The sequence below is a fragment of the Ursus arctos genome, unplaced genomic scaffold (assembly GCF_023065955.2).
Source record: "Ursus arctos isolate Adak ecotype North America unplaced genomic scaffold, UrsArc2.0 scaffold_16, whole genome shotgun sequence".
NCBI classification, from domain to species: domain Eukaryota; kingdom Metazoa; phylum Chordata; class Mammalia; order Carnivora; family Ursidae; genus Ursus; species Ursus arctos.
The window spans coordinates 28,367,515-28,393,254 of record NW_026622830.1 but is presented as its reverse complement, the minus strand read 5'-3'; the positions used below and the strand labels follow the sequence as shown (position 1 = coordinate 28,393,254).

General features: G+C 41.5%; 1 protein-coding gene across 1 annotated transcript in view; it reads right to left on the bottom strand.

Moving 5' to 3' along the window:
* The window catches only part of EBF4 (EBF family member 4), a 58,575-nt gene that overhangs the window by 21,445 nt on the left and 11,390 nt on the right, over nucleotides 1-25,740 (bottom strand). Inside the window, exons 5-7 of the mRNA XM_026503154.4 lie at nucleotides 25,530-25,585; nucleotides 23,892-23,965; nucleotides 22,813-22,881 (exon numbers count right to left, since the gene is read on the bottom strand). Coding sequence (XP_026358939.3) covers nucleotides 22,813-22,881; nucleotides 23,892-23,965; nucleotides 25,530-25,585 — 199 coding nt within the window. The remainder of the gene's footprint in view (nucleotides 1-22,812; nucleotides 22,882-23,891; nucleotides 23,966-25,529; nucleotides 25,586-25,740) is intronic.

The window sequence follows — 25,740 nt, the reverse complement described above, 5'->3', positions numbered from 1 at the left end:
GCTTCGGCTGCCCAGAGGGTTTCCCTTAAATCTCTGTTCCGAATTAGGGGTGGCTTGGGGAGCCCTGGGGGCCATGTGGGAATCTCACATGAACCCCCTCTGCTTCTCTCTCTCTCTCAAATGCTCCCAACTCTGAAAGGAGTGCAGTGGGGAAGGAAGTGCAGTTCATTCTGCAGGCAAGAGGGAAACCTCAGTCCCACCTCAGCATTGACCCAGCAGTGAGGTTCTAGGACCCCAAGGAGAACTGCCAGAATGGGCCTCAGACAGAAGCCCGTGCTTGCAGAATCAGTGTGGGAGCAAAGAGAACCTACTGGAAAGAGTGGAAGGAGGTGGACACTATTGTAAGTTTGTTTTGTGGCTGTGGAGAAAAACAGTGACTATTGCATTCACCATTGGGTTAAGAAGGAAAGCTGATTCTTTTGCAGCTCCCGCAACCCCTTCCTATCACTGCCTTTGTCAGGCTGTGCCTGACCTAGAGACTGGGGTTCAAGTTTGCCCACAACAGGGGAGACTAAACCTTACCTCCACCAGGTGGCCCAGACACACCTGTTTCAACAGGATCACTACAAATTCCACTGTGCACCAGGCCCAACTACACGTCAGAGTACCTTCAGAGCCCACAGCTCCAGTCCACCCCTGGGAGCCAGGGGAAGAGAGCTGTAGGTTTCCCACAGTGGGGGAGTCTTCCCCACCCACTCCCACACCAGGCCAATCAAGAAAATATTTAGTCTTAGAGCTGTGATGTCCAATACGGTAGCTGCATGTGGCTAAGTTTGAATTAATTAAAATTAAATAAAATTAAAAATCCAGTTTCCTCAGTCATAGTAGCTACATTTCAAGTGCCCAGTAGGTACATGTGGCTGTTGGCTACCATATTGGTCGGTGCAGAACATTTCTATCCTTGCAGAGAGTTCTATGGACAGTGTTGTCTTAAAGGTTTACATTGATCTCTATTTCCTTGTATCATATGTAAAGGCTTAAACAATTACATTTTCTCTCTTCAACTGTTCTGTAGCTCTCAGAGGGCAGGAATCATTGCTTAAACTTTCCTGTTTTTCCCCAGTCATCCATCACAGTGCCTGCCTCACAGCAGGTGCTCACTGATTCATGATGGAATTGAAGAATCAAAATTACTATAACGGGATAAATACTGGACCAAAGCCCCCAAATCACTTTTAAGAGGAAACAGTGTGAAATCCTGTACTTAGATTACAAATGTCAATTGCAGAGATAGAACTTTGAGAATTGCAGGGAAAGGACCTGTGACAATCCATTCTTTGATAACACCAAGAAGGAACACAGGAAAAACTGTTGAAATAAGCTTTTTCAGAACTTGGAAATTAGAAAAGTTTTACACAATCCAAGGAGTATTTATTCAAGAGAAATGGCTGAATCTTAATAACAACAGAGAGCTTTGCAGTATTTTAATTTGCCCTATTTCCATCCCCTTCTTTCTAGCTCCGCAGTAGATGTGAAAACCAGCAGCACTGCAACCACGGTAGCTGGGAAAACTAGCTGCCTAGTAGCCACTGTAAGGAAAAGACTGTTTGGAGCTTCTCAATATGTATTCCCAGACAACTGTCACTATTTGATCTGTCTGGCAGCTCCTTGACAACCCCATTCACAGGAATAGTCATTTGACCTGACCCAGAGCTTGCTTAGTGGGAAAATCCCTATCCTCAGGGTGTTTGTTGAAAACAACCACTGGCAATTGTTTAACACTGCTGTTGCTGGAGGCAGTAAGACTAGTTCGGGCAAACAAGAGTCTGGCCAAAAACTTTAAAGGAAAAAGTGGGAACGACATGTTCATAGGGGGAATCTGAGAAGCTTTCATATATTTCTGGAGATCTAGGAGGCCATGTGCATGTGCAGGGAAGAGCACATGCCCAGGAAAGATCTTAGAAGGCCCTAGCCTCTCATCTCTGGCTGATCCTAAAATCTGCACAAGCAAGAAGTAGAAGTTAAGTCAGGGTTGTAAACTGCTGGAACACTGAAGGCATACCCCAACACATATGCAGCAAATGATCTGGCAAATGATTGAAGACATTGGTTTAAGGCACTTGGGAATGCCTGTCCAATCCTAAGCTGACCACTAAGCTAACTGAACAAAAACTCTAGTGGCCACACATGACAGGACTTTATAGAATTAGTCCACAAAAGTCACTAAATAAACAAAGATTAACAGCAACAAACACTGGGAAGGGGGAGCTGATTTCCAGTTATTACATTATATCATTAAAATGCCCAGTTTTCAATGAATAATTATGAGATATGCAAAGTAACAGAAAAGTATGGCCCATACATGAGAAATAAAGCATTAATAGGAATGGTCCCTAAAGAAGTCCACATATTAGATTTATTAGACAAAGGCTTTAAATCAGCCATTATAAATATGTTTAAAGAATCAAAGAAAACCATATTTAAAGAATTGAAGAAAAGTATGAGAATACTTCACCATATAGAGAACATCAGTAAAGAGACACAAATTAAAAAAAAAAAAAAAAGAATCCATTTAAATTCAGGAACTGTGGGGCACCTAGGTGTCTCAGTCAGTTAAGTGTCTGACTTTGGCTCAGGTCATGATCTCAGGGTCCTGGGACTGAGCCCTGCACTGGCCTCCCTGCCCAGTGCGGATTCCCCTTTCCCTCTCTCTCTGCCCCTCCCCCCACTTGTGCTCCTTCTGTCTCTTTCTTAAATAAATAAATTAACTAATAATAAACAAATAAAATCTTAAAAAATAAATTCAGGAGCTGAAAAGGACAACTGAAGTGAAAAATTTCTGGACAAAGCTTAACAGCACATCTGAGTTGACAGAAACAAAAAAAGTGAATTTGAAGATAAGTCAGTTGAGATTATCTAGTTCTGGAGCAGAAAGGAAAAAGAACAAAGAAGAATGAACAGAGTCTAAGATGTCGTGGGAAACCATCAAGCATACTAACATGTTCACAATGGAAGACCCAACAGGAAAGAAGAAAGGGGAAATGGGCAGAAAGAATGTCTGAAGAAATAATTGCCAAAAACTTCCTAAATTTGGTGAAAAACCTTATTCTGCACATCCAAGAAGCTTAATGGACTCCAAGTAGTATGAACTCAAAGAGATCCACAGGTAAACACATTATACTCAAACTGTCAAAAGCTGAAGACAAAGAGTTTGGGAAGCAACAAGGAAGCAACTCATTACCTACAAGGGAGCCTCAATGAGATTAACAGCTAACTTCTCACTAGAAACTATGGAGATCAAATAATAGTGGGACGACATTCGAAGTAGTGAAACAAAATGACTGTCAACCAAAAATTCTATAGCCAGCAAAACTATCCTTCAAACATGAAGCATAAATTTTTGAAAAATTAAATAAATATGAAAGGTGAATTGTGACATTTTCAGATAAACAAAAATTGAGAGAATTCATCACTTGTTAGTGATCTTTCTTGAAGTTAGATCTTTCTTATAAGAAATATTAGTGAGAATTGGGCACCTGCATGGCTCAGTTGGTTAAGTGTCTGCCTTCGTCTCAGGTCATGATCCCAGGGCCCTGGGATCAAGCCACACATCAGGCTCCCTGCTTAGTGGGGATTCTGCTTCTGCCTCTGCCCCTCCCCTCTATTTGTGCTCTCTCTTTTTCTCAAATAAATAAATAAATAAAATCTTCAAAAAAAAAAGAAATATTAATGGAAATGCTTCAGTCTGAAATGAAAGGGCACAAGGCAGTAATTCAAATCCACATGAAGAAATAAAGAATACTGGTAAAAGTAACTATGCAGGCAAACATAAAAGACATTATAAATATATCTTTGCAACTATTTTGTTTTCCTACCTAATTTAAAAGACAACTGCAGGGGCACCTGGGTGGCTCAGTTGGTTAAGCTTCTGATTCTTGATTTTGGCTCAGGTCATGATCTCAGGGTCATGATACAGAGCCCCAAGTCAGGCTCTGTGCTCAGTGTGGAGTCTGCTTGACGTTCTCTTTTTCCCTTTGCCCCCCCCCCCCAGTTCATACACTCTCTCTCTTTCTCTAAAATAAATAAATTAAAAAAATCTTTTTTAAAAAAGGCAACTGTACATGTGCAGGGGCAAGGAGTATATGAGAACTCTCTGTACTTTCCACTCACTTTTGTTATAAACCTAAAACTGCTCTAAAAAATAAAATCTATGAAAGAAAACTGCATAAAGTAGTAATTAGAAAACTGGGTTGATGGGCTTATAATGTGTAAAAATACAATGTGATTGACAATGATATAACAAAGAAGAATTGAGGCAATGGAGCTGTATTAGAGCATTGTTTTTGTGTATATTGAAATTAAGTTGATATTAATCTAAGATTGGTTTTTAAAAGATTTTATTTATTTGAGAGAGAGAGAGAGTGAGAATGAGTGGGGGGAGGGGCAGAGGGAGAGGGAAAAGGAGACTCCCTGCTGAGTGTGAAGCCTCATGTGGGGCTTGATCCCAGGACCCTGAGATCATAACCTGAGCTAAAGTCAGATGCTTAACCACTGAGCAACCCAGGCGTCCCTAAATTAGATTGTTTTATTTTTTATTTTTTTAAAAAGATTTTATCTATTCATTTGACAGAGAGAGAGAGAGAGAGACAGCCAGTGAGAGAGGGAACACAAGCAGGAAGAGTGGGAGAGAAAGAAGCAGGCTCCCAGTGGAAGAGCCTGACGTGGGGCTCGATCCCAGAACTCCAGGATCACGCTCTGAGCCAAAGGCAGATGCTTAACGACTGAGCCACCCAGGCGCCCCTAAATTAGATTGTTTTAAATTAAGATATTAATTGTAGGGGCCCCTGGGTGGCACAGCAGTTAAGCGTCTGCCTTCGGCTCAGGGCATGATCCCGGCATTATGGGATCAAGCCCCACATCAGGCTCCTCCGCTATGAGCCTGCTTCTTCCTCTCCCACTCCCCCTGCTTGTGTTCCCTCTCTCGCTGGCTGTCTCTATCTCTGTCGAGTAAATAAATAAAATCTTTTAAAAAAAAGATATTAATTGTAATTTCCAAAACAACCACTAAGAAAATAACTTAAAAATACAGTAACAACAATAAGAGGATTAAAACAGTACACTGGAAAACATCAACTTAACACACACAGAAAAGACAATAATAGAGGAATAGAGGAAATATGACAGATAGAAAACACATTACAAAATGGCAGACATAAATTCTACTTTATCAGTAAGTACATTAGATGTAAATGGATTAAATACTCAAATTAAAAGGCAGGGATTGGCAGAATAGATTAAAAAACATAATCTAACTATATGATGTCTATGCAAGGTTTAGAGTCAAAGATAGAAATAGGTTGAAAATAAAAGGGTTGGAAAAGATATATCAAGAAAACTAACCAAAAGAGAGCTGGAGCAACTTTATTAATACCATACTAAATAGATTTTAAGACAAAATTGTTACAAGAGATAAAGAAAGATATTTTATGTTAAAATGTCAATCTGTCAGAAAGAAATAATAATTATAAACATATATTCACCTGATAATAGAGCTCCAAAATATAAGAAACAAAAAATGACAGAATTGCAGGAAGAAATAGATAGTTCAATAACAATAATTGGAGATTCTAATGCCCTACTTTCAATAATAGAACTACTAGGCAGAAGATCATCAAGGAAATAGGAGACTTGAACAACCCTCCTTATTGCCTCTCACAATAAATGAGTTACATTTCACATGACACTTTCAAGACTTAGCATCGTAAAGATTTCATTTCCACTGAGGTTAATTTGAATTAAACACGATCTCAATAAATATGACACACAATCAATAAAGTGGAAGGCAACTTACAGAATGGGAGAAAATATCTGCAAATCATATATCTGAAAAGGAGTTAATATCCAGAAAATACAAAGAACTAAAACTCTATGAAACCCTATGAAAAAAATGCACAAATGACTTTAATAGAGATTTCTTCAAAGATGATGTAAAAATGGCCAACAAGCATCTGAAAAGATGCTTAACATCACTTATCATTAGAGAAATGCAAATCAAAGCAATGAGATATTGGGGTGGCTGGCTGGCTGGCTCAGTTGGTAGAGCATGTGACTCTTGATCTCAGGGTTGTGAGTTTGAGTCCCACATTGGGTGCAGAGATTCCTTAAAATAAAAAATCTTTATAAAAAAAGACAATGAGATATCATCTCACACCCATTAGGATGGCTACTATAAAAAAAACGTCTTGGTGAGAAAATGGAGAAATTAGAACCCTCGTCCACTGTTGGTGAAATTGTAGAATGGTGCAACTGCTATGGAAAGCAGTATGGAGGTCCCTTAAAAAATTTAAAAAAGAACTGCCATATGATCCAGCAATCTCATTTATAGTTATATATCCAAAGAGTAGGGTCTCAAAGAGATATTTTCACACTCATATTTATAGCAGCATTATTTATTATAGACAAAAGATGGAAACACCCAAATGTTCATTGACAGATGAATGTGGTATATATGTAAAATAGAATACTCTTCAGCCTTAAAAAGGAAGGAAATCCTGTTACATGCTACAACATGGATGAACCTTGAGGAGAGTATGTTAAGTGAAACAAGCCAGCTGCAAAAAGACAAATACTGTATGATGCCACTTACACGAGTTATCTAAAGTAGCCAAATTTAGAGAAACAGAAAGTAGAATTGTGGCTACCAGAATTGGGGAGAGGGGAAAATGGGGAGTTGCTGTTTAATGAGTATAGAGTTTCAGTTTTGCAGGAAGAAAAAGTTCTGGAAATTTGTTGCCCAACAATGTGAATATATTTAAGACTACTGAACTGTACATCTTAAAGTTATAAAGATAGTAAATTTTATGTTATGTGGTTTTTTACCACAATTTAAAAAATGACATCGGTAAGTAATTTTTTGGTAACCTAGACAGTCTAACTGTAAAGTTAATATAAAAAAATAATTAAGAATAGTTGGGGGGGCACCCGGGTGGCTCAGTTTGGTTACGTGTTCAACTCTTGATTTCATCTCAGGTCATGATCTCAGGCTCGTGAGCTCAAGCCCCACATCAAGTTCACATTCAGCACAGAGTCTGCTTGATCCTCTCCCTCTCCCTCTGCTCCTACCCCCTCCCCACTGTACTCTCTCTCTCTAAAAAAATAAAAATAAAATAAAAAAAAATAAAAGAATAGTTGGGAAAATTCTAAAATATAAGAGTAATGCAGAGGAGTACTAGATCTGTTATTAAAAAATGTTATAAATCTTCAAAAATTAAAACAACATCATATTCCCACATGAATAAATAGATGGAATAATGACACAGGATGGAAAGTCCAGAAAAACAAATAACTACATTTAGAATATAGCATGGCGATATTTACAATTGGTAGGGAAAGATGTATTATTCAATAATTGCTGTTGAAACAACTGGAGCTATCAGAAAAAAATATAGGTGGACCATATTTCCTTTTTTTTTTTTAAAGATTTTATTTATGTATTTGAGAGAGAAAGCGAGTGAGCAAGAGAGAGAGCACAAGCTGGTGGGAGAGGGAGAGGGAGAAGCAGGACTCCCACTGAGCAGGGACACTGACCTGGGGCTCGATCCCAGGACCCTGGGATCATGATCTGAGCTGAAGGCAGACACTTAACTGACTGAGCCACGCAGGTGCCCCTAGGTGGACCCATACTGCCTAACATTAACCAGGGTAAATTCCAAATGGATGACTTCCTCTTCCAGTATTATGGTAGACTACTTATCTTTAAAGTGCCTTCCCAGAGCACCTGGATGGCTCAGTCAGTTAAGTGTCCAACTCTTGATCTCAGCTTAGGTCTTGACCTCAGAGTCATGAGTTCAAGCTCTGTGTTGGGTTCCACACTGGGCATGGAGGCTAGTTTAAATAAATAAATAAATAAATAAATAAATAAATAAATAAAGTGCCTTCCCAAAATAACCATATCCTGAAGTTTTATCTAAAAGGTAAGGAAAATCTCCAAGGATTAAAAAAAAAAAACCCAAAATAAGAAGTTGAAATCTAAGTAGGAGCTATGAACTATGAGCTAGCACAAATATTAGGGTTGTACTAGTGTCAAATGGCAATACAAACACACTGGGATGGAGCATAGGGACCACTTCACATGAGGGCTGTCAATCTTCTGACAAATTTGGAAAGGTCCCAGTTTGGTAGCACTGTCTATTACTGGTGGAATCAAACACAAATCCTTCCAGAGGAAAACTTACCCTGTTCTGGCCCTGATGTAATTCAACCAAATATGAGCTAAAATAATCACTACCACAATAATAACAACAAAAACACCAAACAAAGAAACAAGCCATCATGAATAAGAGTCAGCAGAAGTAATGAACAACAGACATAGAATCCAAGGATTTCCGATATTGGAATTATAGTACTGAAGGTAAAATAACCACAAACATTTAATTTAAAAAAATGAGTAAGGGGCACCTGGGTGGCACAGTGGTTAAGCGTCTGCCTTCAGCTCAGGGCGTGATCCCGGCGTTCCGGGATCGAGCCCCACATCAGGCTCCTCTGCTATGAGCCTGCTTCTTCCTCTCCCACTCCCCCTGCTTGTGTTCCCTCTCTTGCTGGCTGTCTCTATCTCTGTCAAATAAATAAATAAAATCTTTAAAAAAAAATAAAAAAATAAAAAAATGAGTAAGCACCAAGTAACATGACATGTTTGAAAAAGAACTAAATAAAACTTTTAGAAATGGAAAATAAAATCACTGAAATTAGTAGCTCACTGGACAAATTAAACAATAGTTTAGATACAACTAAGGGGATTAGTTAATGGGGAGATGAATAAAAAAGAATTACCCAGAATGCAGCACAAAGAGAAAAAAAAGGTCAGACATATAAAGTTGTTTAGGATATATGGAGGACAGAATTAAAGGTCTAAATTGGAGTCTCATTTAAAGTGCCATAAGGAGAAAGGAGAGAATATAACTGAGATGTAACATTAGTCAAAGGCTGAGCAATTTCTAGAAGTGATGAAAGATATAAACCCATAGATACAAGAAGATCAACAAACTCTAAGCAGGATAAAAAAATTCACAACCAGACACATGAAAATAAACTGAAGAACTCCAAAGAAAGAAAGAAAGAAAAAACCCCTGATAAATCTCAAGAAAAAAATTTCACACATAATTAAAAATATTAACAACGTGTGGAATTTTAAAAGAATTATCTGGACCACATGTCTTATAAATAGGGCAGAGGTAATAGAATGGTCTAAGATCAGTGGTGAGCTGGTAAATATTTAAAAATCATTTCTGAAGGGAGGGGGAACCCATGATTTATCATGTTTGTTGATTTCCATGATTATATATGATCCCCCCATGGCTGATTTCAAGCTACCAGTGTGATGTCACTGAATATGGAGTTGAGAAGAGATACTAATAATTAGCTCTTGTGAACTGGTATGAGCCAGCTCCAGCACACCACCATCCAAGATTCTAATATTAGGAAAGAAATTATGACTTTGTTAAGAATATATAATAAGTTTCAAGGGTAATAACTAAAAGAATAGAAGTTAAGTTAATAAACTTCTAAACCAGTAGAGGGGAAAATGCAATAAGAAACACATACACTACATCAAACAAAATTCTCAATTTTTTTTATATAGCAAGAAAGGAAAACAAAGAAACACAGAGGAGGTGGAACAAATAAAAAACACAAAGTAAGATGGTAGAAAATAGTTGAAATAAATCAATAATCTCAATAAAGAAAATGGATTTACTTTGCCAGTCAAAAAATAGACTGGATTAAAAAAAAAGTCCAGCAATATGCTGTTAAAAGAGAAATACTTGAAACATAAGGACACATAATGGTTGAAAATAAAGGGTGAATAAATGTATATGATGCAAATATAACCAAAAATAAGTTAAGGGAGACTGTAAGTAATATCAGATAAAATGGACTTTAAAGCAAAATATATATTAGCAATAAAGGACCAATAAATGCTGATAAAATGTTCAACCCAGAAAAAATCATAAGATTTTAAAACTTGTCCACACTCAATAAAATGGTCAATAATATATATATATATACATACACACTATTAATTACATATTGTGTATATTAATCTCCCACATGAACTTTCAGCCTATCTTTGTGGGTTCCATCAATTTTTGGTATTAATATATATAAATTTTGATATATATATATAAAAAATTTGATCTAGCTACCCAGAGACCAAGGTAGCTAGACTTCATAGGACAGAGCCTCAAAGAGGAGAAAGGTACATAGAAAGAGAAACCAGAAACTTGTGATGGGTCCCCCTTGAGTATGTAGTACAGTACTGATCAGTGTGTGCATATGAAGAAATTACCCAAGGCCAAGGAAAGAACTACCCAAAAGGAAAAAAGAGAACAGTCCTGGTGCTTGCATAGAGATGGGAATAGTGCCTGTTTCTCTTAGCTAGACTTGAAAAACTCATAATTCACGGGATATTGGGATGATTACTCGAGAGGGTCCTACTTTAGTAGTGGGGAATAATTAGTCCTAGATTGAGTATTGCTGTAGAACCATCTAATAAATCATGAAATCAAGACTCAAAAAGATCAAACTGTTTCCAAGTAACTTAACTGCATCCCAGAACGAAGCTCAAGAAGATTTATAGGAAAACAAAAATATCCAATGCCCAACAAGGAAAAATTCATAATGTCTGGCATCTAATTACAGCATACCAGGCATGCCAAGATGGAAAAAAATAAGACCCATAATGAGAATAATCAATCAATTGAACAGACACAGATGTTAGAAGCAGCAGAAAAAGTCACTAAAAGATTAATTATAACAGTATTTGTTAAATTCCAAAATTTAAGTAGAGACATGGAAGATATAAAAAAGATACAAATCAAACTTGTAGAGATGAAAACTACAACGTTTAAGATACAAAATATATTGGAAGGGATTAATAACAGATGAAACAGTGCCTACGAAAGGATTAGTGAACTTGAGGCATGGCAGTAGAAACTATCCAAAATGAAAACCAAACCAAAACAAAACAAAACAAAATCCCCTAAAATGAAATGTGAGTGAGCTGCAGGACAACCTCAAGCAGTTTAGTATTTGTAATTGGAGTAATTGGTGTTCCCAAAGGAACAGGGCCAGGGGAATGGTGTACAGAAAAATACTTGAGAAAATAAAGGTAAAAAACTTTCCAAAAATGGACACCTGGGTGACTCAGTTGGTTAAGCATTTGCCTTCGGCTCAGGTCATGATCCTAGGGTCCTGGGATCAAGCTCCATATCGGGCTCCCTGCTCAGCGGGGAGTCTGCTTCTCCCTCTTCCTCTTCCCCTTCCCCTGCTCACGCTGTCTCTCAAATAAATAAATAAAAACCTTAAATAAAAAAAAAAACCTTTGCAAATGTAATGAAAACTGTAACCTCATAGATCCAAAAAGATCAATGAGCTCCAAGCACATGAAATATGAAGAAAAGCTACATCAAGTCATATCATAATCAAGTTGTTGAAAATGAATAATAAAGAGGGGTGCCTGGGTGGCTCAGCAGGTTGGGCATCCAACTCTTGATTTTGGCTCCAGTCATGATCTCAGGGTTGTGGGATTGGGCCCTGTTTCAGGCTCTGTGCTTGTCCATCTCCCTCTGCTCCTCCCCCCACTCTATCTCTAAAGTAAATAAATAAAATCTTAAAAAAAAGAATAATAAAGAGAAAAATCTTAAAAATAGCCAGAGATAAAAGACATGTTTATGTACAGAGGCACAAAGATAATGATGGCACCAGATTTTTCATCAGTAATGCAAGAGAGAAGACAGTGGAACACCACCTTACTAACAAAAGTCAATCTAGAATCCCATACTCAGTTAAAATCAAACAAATATTAAAGGATGCCCTTCAGACTTAAGAAAAATGGAAATCTGGGTCTACAGAAAAGAATGAAGAGCACTAGAAATGGTAACTACATGGGTAAATGTCTAAAGATATTTTGTTATATTTTTAAAATTGCTTTAAAAACAATTGACTGTTTAAACAATAATATCCATGTATTGTGGATTTTATAAAATATAAAAATATATCCATGGGGCACCTGGGTGGCTCAGTTGTTAAATGTCTGCCTTCACCTTAGGTCATGATCCCAGGGTCCTGGGATCAAGCCCCTCATCGGGCCCCTTGCTCAGTGGAAAGCCTGCTTCTCCCTCTCCCACTACCCCTGCTTGTGTTCCCTCTCTCACTGTCTCTCTCTCTTTGTCAAGTAAATAAATAAAATCCTTAAAAAAATAGAATTCATGGGGTGCCTGGGTGGCACAGCGGTTAAGCGTCTGCCTTCGGCTCAGGGCGTGATCCCAGCATTATGGGATCGAGTCCCACATCAGGCTCCTCCGCTGAGAGCCTGCTTCTTCCTCTCCCACTCCCCCTGCTTGTGTTCCCTCTCTCGCTGGCTGTCTCTATCTCTGTCGAATAAATAAATAGAATCTTTAAAAAAAAATAGAATTCATGACAACAATAGCATACTATACATGAAGTGGCATAACTGAAAGTAGATTACGATAACCTAAAGGTGTGTACTTTGAGTCCTAAAGCAATCACTAAAGTAGCAAAGAGTTTTGCTAATAAGCCAACAAAAGAAATAAATGAAATAATTAAAAAGAAATACCTAATCTAAGAGAATGGAAAAAAAAAAGAAAAGAACAGAGAACAGAGAGCAAACAGAAAGAAAATATCAAGATAGACTCAAACGTAACCATATCAATATTTACATTAAATATAAGTGGTCTAAGTTGTTGAATTTGTCAGCATAAACTTGTTCATAATATTCCCAATCTATTTAATATCTCTAGAATCTGTAGTGATGTCACCATTCTCATTTCTGATATTGGCAAACTATGTCTTCTTTTTTTTCTGATCAGTCTGGCTATAGGTTTATTCATTTCATTGATCTAAAATAAGCAGTTTTTGGTTTCATTGATTTTCTCTATTTTTTTATTTTGATATTTATTGGTTCCTTTCTTCTGCTTACTTTGGATTTAATTTCATCTCCTTTTTCTGGTTTCCTAGAATGAAAGCTGAGGTCATTGATTCAGGATTTTTTAGCTATGATATCAAAAGCATAATACATAAAATTAAAAAATTTATAAACTGGACTTCATGAAAATTTAAAAACTTGTATTCTTTAAATAACACTGTTAGGAGCATGAAAAGACAAGTCACTGACTGGGGAAAAAATTTTGTAAAAATAGATATATGACTTTTATGCACAATATATAAAGAACTCCTACAACTCAGTAATAAGAAAACAACCCAAATAAAAAGGGGGATGATGGCGGAATATTTGAACAGATAGTTCTTCAAAGAAAATATATGGATGGCAAATAAGCACATGAAAAGATGTTCAACACCATTTGTCGTTAGAGATGTACAAATTAAAACCATAATGAGATACCACTGCACATCTATTAGAATGGCTAAAATTAAAAAGATAGACCATTCTCATGCTGATGAGAATGTAGAGGAACTACGACTCTCATGCACTGCTGGTGGGAATGTAAAATGGCACAATTCCTCTGGAAATCAGTTAGGTAATTACTTATAAAGTTAAACATACTCTTACCATATGATCCAACCATTCCACTCCTAGGATTTTACCCAAGAGAAATGAAAACGTTTGTCCATAAAAGGACTAGTCCACAAATGTTTATAAAGCTTTATCTGTAATAGCTATAAACTGGAAACAACCCAACTGTCTATCAAGAGATGATGGGGGGGCGCCTGGGTGGCACAGCGGTTAAAGCGTCTGCCTTCGGCTCAGGGCGTGATCCCGGCGTTACGGGATCGAGCCCCACGTCAGGCTCCTCCGCTGTGAGCCTGTTTCTTCCTCTCCCACTCCCCCTGCTTGTGTTCCCTCTCTCGCTGGCTGTCTCTATCTCTGTCAAATAAATAAATAAAATCTTTAAAAAAAAAAAAAAAGAGATGATGGGACAAGATGATTTTGCTATATTCATACAAGGGAATACCACTCAGGTATAAAAAGAAATGAGCTAGGGCGCGCCTGGGTGGCTCAGGCGTTAAGCGTCTGCCTTCGGCTCAGGGCGTGATCCCGGAGTCCTGGGATCGAGCCCCACATCAGGCTCCACTGCTGGGAGCCTGCTTCTTCCTCTCCCCCTGCCTGTGTTCCCTCTCTCGCTGGCTGTCTCTCTCTCTGTCAAATAAATGAATAAAATCTTAAAAAAAAAAAAGAAATGAGCTATGGATAACATGCAACAACATGGATGAAACACACAAAAAAGATTACGCTGAGTGAAAAGAACTAGACAAAAAAAGCCCACACTGTATAATTTCATTTATATAAAATGTTACAAAATGCAAACCAATCTATAATGACAGAAAGCAGAGAAATGGTTGCCTGAGGATAGAGGTAAGGGGAGAGAGGGAGAGATTCCAAGGGGGCATGAGGAAACTTTTAGGGATGAAGGATATGTTCACTGTTTCGATTGTGGTGATGGTTTCATCAGTATATACATATGTCAAAACTTTTCAAGTTGTATACTTTATGTGCATTTTATTGCATACCGATTATACCTCATAAAGTTAATTGAAAAATAAAGAATAAGGAAACACACCTTTAAATAGCCCATGCACTGAAAAAGAAGTCATAACAGAAATATAACAATCCTTGAAACTGAGTGGTAATAAAAATATGAGATGTGAAAATGTGAGATACAGGTAAAGTAGTATTTTAAGGAAATATGACAGTCTTAAATGATTGTATTAGGAAGAAGGTCAGTGATTAATGAGCTAAGTATCCAACTCGAGAAATTAGGAAAGAACAACATAAACCCAATGAAAGAAGAAGGAAGAAAATAAAGATAAATGCAGAATTAATGTAATGCAAAGCAAACACACATTAGAAAAAGGTTGATAAAGCTAAAAGTTAGTTTATATATATATTTTTAAAGATTTATTTATTTATTTGAGAGAGAGAGAGCATGAGCAGGAAGGGCGGAGGGAGAGGGAGAGAGAACCTCAAGGGGACTCCTTGCTGAGCCCGATGTGGGGCTCCATCTCACGACTCTGAGATCATGTCCTGAGCCAAAACCAAGAGTCGGACACTTAACCAACTGTGCCTCTCAGGTGCCCTGAAAATTCAGTTTTCAGAAAAGGCTAATAAAAGTGACAAATTGCTGGTAAAACTTAATAAGGAGAAAGATATGCTACAAACAATATCGGGAATGGAAAAAGTTCATAGCTAAAAATACAACAGAGATCAAAAAGATAAGAGAACACTAAGAACAACTTTATGGAAACACATTTGAAAACTTAGGTACAATGTACAAATTCCTTTAAAAATATAACTTACTGAAACAGAGTAAAAAAGAAACAGAAGGCCTGAGTTGTCTATGATCATAAAAAAAAAAGGGTGAGTCAATGTTTTAAAAATTCTCTCCTTCTCATCCCCACAAACTCAAGGCAAATTATAACACATTTTCAAGGAACAAATCATTCCAAACTCATACAAACTCATCCAGCGAATAGTCAAAGAAAGAACACGCCCCTTTTCATTATTCGAGGCTGGTATGTCACTAACTGTCGAAATCATACTTGGACATTATAAGATAATTACAAGCCAATCACTGTTGAGCATAAATGGAAAAACTCTAAAAATATTATTAACAACACAAATCCTGCAGCATATGGAGAAGATCGTAAACCATTATCAAGTTAGGGTTATACCAGGAGTAATTCAGGATTAGGAAAACCGTTAATGAAATTCATTGCATTGATAGTTTGAAGGAGAAAGGCTATCTCCTCAATTCAATACGTGCAGAGAAAAGCAACATGTGAAATTCAATATCCATTCATGATTTAAAAAACCCCCAAAACAAAAATCGCTTACCAAACTTTTTTAACCTGATAGAGTATAGCTACCAAATGGCTACAGTTAACCATGTTTCTAATGGTGAAACATTGGAAACATTTTCTTTAAAACCAAAAACAAGACAAGAATGCCATTGCCACTGCTTATATTCAATGCTGTACTTGAGGCTCTAGTCAGTGCAGTAAAATAAGAAAAAAAGGGGTTTCTGGATGGCTCAGTCTGTTAAGCATCTGCCTTCAGCTCAGGTCATGATCTCAGGGTCCCGGGATTGAGCCCCATGTCGGGCTCCCTGCTCCGTGGGAAGCCCGCTTCTCCCTCTGCCTCTCCTGCCAGCTCATGCTCTCTCTCTCAAATAAATAAATAAATAAATAAATAAATAAATAAATAAAATATTTAAAAAAATAAGGATTGGATGGAAAAAAAACCAGTTATGGTTTGCATAACACGGCTGTCTATACAGCAAAAACAAAACAAGTATAAAGACAAAGGTTCACATGCAAATATCAATTGCATTTCTCCACACTATCAACAAAGAGCTAGTTATGTCTATCTAGATATAAATATAACAAAAGATAAGATTTGCAATAGCAACAAAATGTAAATTGTACCAGATAAGCTGCCCATACACACGAATGGTTCATTCTCTCTTCAAATCCTTCCTCAAACTCCACCCGCAATTTGGCTTACTGTGATCACTGCACTTAAAAATCACATTTCCCTGACCCCCAAATTCCTGATCAGTTTTATTTTTCTCTAGTTCTCCCACAGATCACATTCTAACATACTCAGAATGATCGCCTTTGCCTTTCTCCCCTGTGTCGTCTCCTTCTCTGAGGACAGATATTTTTCTCTGCTTTGCTTACTCCGGTATTCGTAGAGCCGAGAACAATGCCTTGTCCATAGTAGATGCTCAATAAATATTTATTGAATGAGTGAACTGAATGAAAAAGAGTGTATGTGGCCTTTATTGAGAAAATTATAAAACTTTATTGAAAGGCATTAGAGAAAATATACTTAAATAGAGAGATAAACCATATTTATGGATTGGAAGACTCAGTAGCATAAAGATGTGAATTCTCTTCCAAGTTAGTGTACAGGTTAATTATAATATTAATCAAAGCCCCCAAAGATATGTGTGTGTGTGTGCGTGTGTGTGTAATTTTATAAGTGCATTCTAAAACTTATATGGAAACACAAAAGGCCAAAAAATGCAATACTCTCCTCAAGAACAAGAGAGGGTAGGAGACTTGCCCTACACACTTGTTTCTACCATTATTCTAAAGCTATAGTGATTAAAACAGGGTGATGTTAGCACAGGGGTGATCAAGTAAATCACAGGAACAGAACAAATAGTCTAGAACCAGACCCACAAATAGGAGAAAACCTGATTTAGGACAGAGATGGAACTGCAATTCAGTAGGAAAGGATGAACTACTTAATAAATGATACTAGAATAATTAATGATTCATAAGTAAAAATAATTACATTGATTTCTTAATTCATACCATGCCCCAGAATTCGTTCCACATGGGTTATAAGCCTAAATGTAAAATGAAAAACTGCAAAACCTTTAGAAGAAAATATAGAAAAATATGTTTATGACTCAGCATAGGGAAAAATTTCCTAAATAAAACACGGAGTAAAAATCACAAGGAAAATATTGGTAAGTTCAACTACATTGTGATACTTGAAATAGACTTTCCTGACAAAGGATCAGTATCTAGGATTTATGAAGATCCATTTAAATCAGTATAAAAACCCCTTAGGAGGAGAAGGAACGCAAATACTAATGAACAAATAAAAAGGTGCTCAACTTCGTTAGTAATCAAGAAAATGCAAATGAAGGCCCCCCCAAAATTCCCTCTGTGGCCGCAAGACTGGCAAACATTAAGAAGCTCAACATTAGGGGCGCCTGGGTGGCACAGCGGTTAAGCGTCTGCCTTCAGCTCAGGGCGTGATCCCGGCGTTATGGGATCGAGCCCCACATCAGGCTCTTCCGCTATGAGCCTGCTTCTTCCTCTCCCACTCCCCCTGCTTGTGTTCCCTCTCTCGCTGGCTGTCTCTATCTCTGTTGAATAAATAAATAAAATTTAAAAAAATTATAAAAAAAAAAAAAAGAAGCTCGACATTAGTAAGGGCTGTGGGAGGTGGAGTAATAGGAGCTCAGTCACTGGCTGGGAACATTGCTCAGGACAACCTTCGTGGAAAATGGTTTGACATTGACTCCTACTGTTTTAATCATATGCACGCCCTATGACCTGGCCGTTCCAGGGTTAGGTTTACATCCTAAACACACTCTTGTACCTGTTCAAATTAGGAGAGACAGACAGGAATGTTCAGAGCAGCTTTGCTTATAATAGCACAAAGTACAACCAACCATAAATACGGCAACATAGAAAAATCTTAAAAATATAATGCTGAATTTAAAAAGAACATTTTAGAAGACGCTACAATATGACATCCTTTTTATAAAGTTAAAAACAAGCACAACGAGACATAGTGTTTACAATATGCGGCAAATCATTTTTTAGAGAGTTGTGTGTTAACACAAACCTCAATTTACTTATTACCTTTAGGAAAGGGGTAGGCAGTGGTATGAGATGGTGAAAGAACATAGAGGTGGCTTCAATAATATATTTAATGTTCTCATTCTAAGTTTGTTGGTCAGTTCACAGGTGTACATTATTATGCCTCATAATTTCCATTTTGTTATATTTTTCTTCTGTATGTATGATATGAGACACAATAACTTAAATTTTTTTCCAAATGGACCACATACTTAAATGTAAACAGGGAAACCATAAAAGTACCAGAAGAAACCACAGGATAAATTTTTAAAAATAATTTTGGTGTGAGAAAGACCTTTCTAAATATGACAAAAATCCGGAGTACTTAAAAGATTGAGGGGGTGGTCAAGTGGCACCCTAAGAAAAGTTACAAGATAACAACCAACTAGAAAAAAATCTTTGTGACTCATGCAAAGGGCGAATTTCCTTAATGTATCCTCCTACAAATCAGTAACAAAAGCCAGTCCTTCATAGAAAAAGAAGCAAAGGAAATGAAGAGAGAGTTTCCAGAAAAGGAAATATAAACAGAGTGTAGATACCTGAAAGTATGCTCAACCTCAGAGTAAGAGAAATGAAATTCACCAGGATACCACAGTTCACCTTGATGATGGAGAGAGACAAAAAAAAGTATGGCGACCACCGCTTGTTGCAATCATTTCTCAACCCCAAGACCACTTGCCTTCACTCCTTGAAGATTTGCCTGCTGGATCACTCTTTATATACTCTTGAACAATGATCCTGTCTTAATCCTTGGTGATTTCAGTATCAACATAGATAGAGAATTCTTCCAAAACATCCTTCTCTGCATTCTGCGAGCATCTCTCCTCCGATGACCTTGTCTCTACCTTCCCTTGGCCACATCTTACTGATAAATGCAATCTCCCCGAATAAGCCTACCTCCAGACAACCCATGGTCTAACCCTCTTCTAACCTCCAGCTGAACCCCTTTCTGGTACCTCCACTCCAATAATTGTTTGGCCCCTTCAGAACCAAAATTCCATTCATCCTGCCTTCTCTTCACTCTCCCATATTCCTCTCCCTCGCCCTTAAATTTCTTGTTCCATTTTTGTAAACACCCTTTGCGTACGCTTTTCACTCTCCTGCCTCTCGTGTTCCCTTGTACTCACCTGGCAAACCCTTAACTATGCTTATACGTGACCACTCACCTGTCCAGCACCTGCACTGTGGCTCAGCATGGCTGGAGACATTTCTCACTTTTATGACCCCAAACCTCGGGCAAGCCCTTAGTGCTGCCTGGCAATCACACAACATTTCCATGGTCCACTCACTCTCCTGAACAACTGTTTTATGCCCTAGTGTCTCCTTCCCCATGCTCATGCTCACCTGTGGACCTGGCTTCCCATTTCACTGAGGAAACAAAGCAATCAGGAAAGGACTTCTGCAAGATTCCATGTTGGATGTCCCGATTTGCCCCCTTCCGGGCCCAGGCTCTCTGACTTCCTTGCTCTGTCCGTGGATAGCTGTCTATGCTCCCAGCTAAACCAGTCCTCCACCCGTGCATGGGATCCCATGCCCTTCGCTGGCTATACGACACGGCTCCAGCAATTTCCCCCTCTATCTCCTGCATCATTATTCCCCCCTTTCCTACTGGGTTTTTTCATCAGTGTATGAAGAAGCTGTATTTTTTTTTTATTTTGGGGGGGGGGGCTTACACTGTGCTCCTGCCACCACCTCATTTCTCTGATCCCTTTAGAGCAAAACTCCTAGAGCTCCTCTGTTCTCTGTTCTGTTCTCAGACATCCTCTTACCAGACTTGCGCTCCTCCACTCTACAGAAATAGCTGTTGCTGAGGTCACCAATGTCCCCCTCATTGCTAAATGTAACAGTCAATTCTTGGTCTTTTTATCGTCTCCATGAGCATCATTTGATGCAATTGACTGTTGCCTCCTTTTTGGAATAGTTTCTTATCTAGACTTCTAGAACATTCCAATCCTCTGACTTCCCTTTTTACCTCCCTGGCTGTTCCTTGTCATTCTCCTTCACTGGCTCCACATATCCACGGCCTCTAAACACTGGACACCCCAGGATTCAGTTCTCGGACCTCACCTGTTTTCTTTCAGCCTTCATTCCCATGATGATTTCTTTCATTCAGATTTATAACCACAGCCTGGACCTTTCCCTCGGGATCCGCACTCATGTTTTCAGCTGCTTTTCATCCCCGCCACCCCCGCCCGCCACACGGACGTTTGGTAAGCATCTTAACACCAAACTCCTGATCTTCCGGCTCCCAAACCTGCTTGTTCTGAAATCTGTTCCTCCTCAGTAAATAGGCACTCTGTCCTTCTAGGTTGATCAGGTCAGACATCTGGGACATGTCTTCGACTCCCCTCTCTGTCACTCTGTTTCTCCTTCCATAACAGATCTTGTTAGTTCTGCCCATGAAATATATCCAGCCACTTCCTGCCACCACCTCCTAACACCGTCTCTATAACAGCCTCCACTTTCTCTCACCTGGAGAACCGTGCTGGCTTCCTCACTCATCTCTGTGCTTCCGCCCTCGCCTCCAACAGGTCATCGGCAACACATGAGCTAGAGTGATCTTACTAAAATATTAATCAGGTCATCCCACTCTTCTCAAACACCTCCCTGCCGCCCCTGGCTTCCATGCCATTCAGAATAAGAGCCAAAGCCCCTATAATGGCCTATATGCAACTTACAAGGTCCTGTCTGCATGGTCTTGCCTTGCTCTGACCCCACCGTTGGTTCCCTGACACCATCTCCTCCTAGGGTTCCCCTCGCTCAGGTCACCTGCACTTTCTTGCTGTTCCTTAAACACATCAGGTCCGCTCCTGCCAAGAATATCCTTCCCCTGGGTTCAAACATGGCTCACTCCCTTCCTTCCTTCAGGTCTTGGCTCAAATGTCATCTTTTTAGGGAGGCTTTCCTTGAACAGTCTAAAACTGCCATCCCCCCTTCCCGGGCACTCTCTGATCTTTCCTGATGCTTGCTTTTTCTCCTTAGCTGTTACCACTGTCTCACATCATCTACGCTCATTCATTCCGTTCACGTCCATCTCCCCTACTGGATCGTAAGCCCATAAACACAAGCCTTTTGTCTGTTTTGGTCACTGCTTAATCCACAGAATATAGAAGAGACCCTGACACAGAGTGAATATTAAAAAAAATTTTTTTGTTGAATGAATAAACAACGTATTTAATTGGCCAGAGTGTGGGCAACAGGCATTCTCAAAACTGCTGGTACGAATACCAATTGGTGTAATCTCCGCAGAGGGCAAACTGATAATAACTATTAAAATGAACAAACGCACATGTCCTCCGACCCAGAAATTCCGCTTCTGTAACATCCCTCCTATGAATGCACCTATGTGCAAAGCGACACACGGACAGAGTAAGTCATTGCAGCATGTTTTATCTCCGAAATGGAACAGAAATGGCCAAAATGTCCAACAATGGCAGACTACTGAAAGAAATGATAGTTTATCCATGCCAGGGAATATTTTGCAGTAGCAAAAAAGAGGAAAGAGACTTCTTGTGTCCTGATATAACCTCCCAGATACGCATGTTTCTTAGAGAAAAGGAAAGGTGCTGAAAAGTACATTTCGCATGCCATCATTTTTAGAAACATAAAGGAAAGGTACAAAAACAATATGTATCTGTATTTTTCTCATCTAATGGCAGACGATCTCAAGAAACTGCTAACAAAGCTTGGTTATCTGGAGGGCAATGGATGGGCGAGACGCCGAGGTGGGGAGCCTTTTTGCTATAAACTCTTTAAAGCTTGAATTTGCTCCTGTAAATGCCTTCTCTATTCAAAGGAGAATAAGGCAGGGTTGATGTTCCAACATGGCGCAGTCTCTAAGATATATTGTTGCAAATTTTTAAAAAGGTACGGTACAAAAGTCCGCCGTAATAGGGGTGGGGTACTCTTTTGTACCTTTTGAATTTTGTGCCTTACATATGATGCATTTGCTTGTCAAAAAGAAATAAAATAATTTTAAAAAATCATGGTGGGAGAATGCATTTTTACATGCATCGCCTTAACAGTCCTGAGACTGGAAACTGCCAAGTAGGTCCCCACTTTTCAAATGAAGGAAACGGAAGTTCAGAGAAGTCAAGTCGAGCAGCGCGGAGGTGGAAGTGGGCCGGGGACTAGAACCCGGCCTTCCCTGCCTTTTCCATGCCAGCCCCTGCGTCCTCCCAGCCACCTCTGGGCTCTGGGTCACTTCCTCCCCGCCCCCACCCCTGCCCTGGTGTTCGGGCCTTCTTCCCCAGGGAGCAGAACTCCTAAGCCCAGCCCCTAGGAAGCCTGCCACCAGGGGCTTCACCCAGAGGCAAGGTGGGGGCAGCTCCGCGGTGTCTGGCAGTTTCTCTCTGCTTACAGCTATCAGTGGGGGGGTGGGGGGGGTATGCTACCGTGCTCTGCGGCTGAACCCAGCCCGCCCTGGCCTCCCAGGGCCTCCTCCCCAGCCCCTACCTGTCAATAATGACCGGGTCAGAGGGCGTCTCATTCCGGTTGCCACAGCTCTTCCGGTCACAGCACCGGCTGGGGGAAAAGGAGGAGAGAGGGAAGGAGAAAGGGAACAAAGGAGAAGGGGTGTGTGTGCATGTGTGTGTGTGTGTGTGTGTACGCACACGCACAAGTGGGCACACGTGCTTCCGGTCGAGGATGCTATGTCCTATCTCTGAGTATGGAATCCCTGTCCAGGGGACTCACTCCCAGGAGCCTGGGGGAGAAGGGTCCTTCGCAGGGACCTAGAGAGCCCAGTCCTGAGCGTAAGGTTGGCCAGGAAACCCTTGTCCCAAAGGCAAGCTGCTCCTGGAGGATTCAGGAAAGGCAGGCTGCAGGCCACCTTCCAGGTCTCTCTCTCTCATACAGCAAAAGAGCTTGGATTGTAAGCATGCAACTCAGGAATTATCAGAAAGTGAACCCACCCATGTAACCACCACCCAGACCAAGAAAGACCACATGATCAGCGCCCCAGACGCCTCCTCATGCCCCTTCCTTGTCACTACTCTTCCCAAACGCATCCAGTGTCCCAACCAGATGTTTGGACATCATTCTCTTTTCCATGCAGGACCCTATATGACGGGCATCTCCTGGGGAGGCCTTGCCTAGAAATGCCAAGCTCTGGGGTAACGGGGAAGGAGAGCCAAGAGCTGTGTCTGCCCCACCCCCACCTCCCCTGGGAGCACCCCGAGGCTCACCCAGGAGGCAGCAAAGTTTCCTCTCTCTAGCTGCTGAGCGAATCCGGGAGCCCCCCCCCTCCCCCAGCAAGCCTCCCCTGAGCTTTATTAGCTAAGCTTTCCTGTGGTGGCAGGAGGCCTCTCTTACAAAAACACTTGCAGAAGCCACATAAACAGGCCAGGCTAATGGGGCCTCAAGGACCCTTTCTCTTCAGCCAGCACTGTGCTCAAGGGCCTCCCTCCTCCCTCGTCGCCTCCCCAACCAGGCTTCCCCAGGGAGCTGCGAGGAGGGGGGGTGGCGGCAGCCGTCAGGAGCAGGGCCTGGTGGGGACCAGGGGGCACCGCTGCAAGTGTCCCAAGCCTTCTCACCTGCACATGATCTCATGGGTGAGCAGCACTCGGCACATTTCGGGGTTCTTGTCCTGCCCCTCGTAGATGATGGCCTGGGGGAGAGGACGAATGCACAGGCTCAAGAGGAAGGAGGCTGCTCTCAAGTTCAAGTGTAGGGGAGAGATGGGCCCTGCCCCCAGGGAAGATTGCGCCCTTCAACTTGCTCTGGGCGCCCAAGAAGGCAAAGCAGGAACTGGGACCTGGACCCCAAACCAAGACCCCCACCGGGGGCTGTCGTGGGCAAGAGAGGCCTGAGGTAGCTCTATAGATCCTGTTTGTCCACAGGCGGCTTTTTCCAGAGCCAGCTGTGTTTGGGGTGGGGGAGGTCCCCAGACCACAAGGTCAGGCTGCTGGTGGGGAGACACACTCCTATCTCCACAGTTCCCATGTCCCTAGGGGCCTCTGCCTCCCGTTCACAAGCACTGTCCCTCTGGGCTCTCCTCACCGGTCTCTCTCCCCATCCCAGGCCAGCGTGTCCCCCTCGTGCTGCTGGACCAGCCTCCCCACCAGCGCCCCCGGCCTCCACTCCGCCCTGAAGTGAGGAGTGAGCTTCCTACCCTGCAGCTCCAGCTGCCCACTTTCTGTCCCCCCTGTGCGTCCAGGCTGTCCCTCACTGGTGGGGACCCTCTCTCTCTGGACCTCCTCCAACCCCTTCCACACTTGTCCCCACACAGTCCCACTGGCCACTGCCTGGTCACACCACAGTGACCACAGGCTTTCTAGAAACAAACCATTTTTTCCTCTGCCCCAGGATTGGGTGGAGGCTGGAAGACTGTGGGAAAGCCCGTCTCCACCTTGCATCCTAGGCCACTGACCGGCCCGTTTGTGACTCGCTCAGCCCTGCTCCTGACCAGCACGCACAACTTCTCTGAAAAGCCCTGAGACTTGGGGTCCTGCCTGGGGCAGGATCCATCAGGATTCGCTCAGCTTTCAATGTCCCCAAGCTCCTTCTGCTGGCCTGGGAGCCTCCCGTGACCTTCCAGATCGGCAAGGCGCTAAGGATCTGCAGTAGAAGCTCCCCCCCCATCCCCTTTCCTGGACCAGGGCGCCCATCCCCCAGCTGTGCTTAGTGGAGGCTGCTAAGGGCTTTCTCTTGAGAATTGCTCTCAGCAGATGGGAGCTGCCTAGGTTGGAAACGTCTGGAAGGTTACACTCTCCCCTTGGGAGTGGACCCCAGCCAATGACTGACTGATACAGGGTAGAGAATCCTGGCCTCCTTGTCTCAAGGGGGCACAAGTCTGGTGCCACCTTCTCTCGAGTTCCCTGGGGATCAGGCCGAGGCTAGACTCCAGCTGGGACCACATCCTTGCTGAGCCCTGCTCAGCTTTCTCTGTCCTGCTTCCCTCCCTCCCCTTCACCCCCGCTTCCCTATAAAGCACACGCACCTGAACGCCCATCTAGGCTGGGCTTCTAGGGGACACAACCCCAGACAAGGCCTTTGTACAAGTACTGCCTTTTTCTAGATTGGAGGGCAGGGCCACACAGCGTCCTGCCACAGGAGCTGGACCAGCGGGAATGAGGAGCGCACGGGAGGCGGGCACAGGGATGAGGATGCTCACTCAGACGGGGGCCAAGAGGAGGCCAAGATGGGCCTGAGCACCCCCTGGGCGGGCTCACCTGCTTGGACATGGAGTCAATGAGGCGCACATAGAGGTCCTGCTCCGTCCGAAGTCCTAAGGGTGGGGAGGAGGAGGGGCTTGCTGCGGCCTCGCATGACTGAACCACGCTCCACACCCTCCCCACCTGGAGCCAGGCCCTCCTCGGCCCGTGGAATGGGCCATGATAGGTCACGCAAGGTGCGGGGAGCCGGGACTGGTCCGGGCGGCGG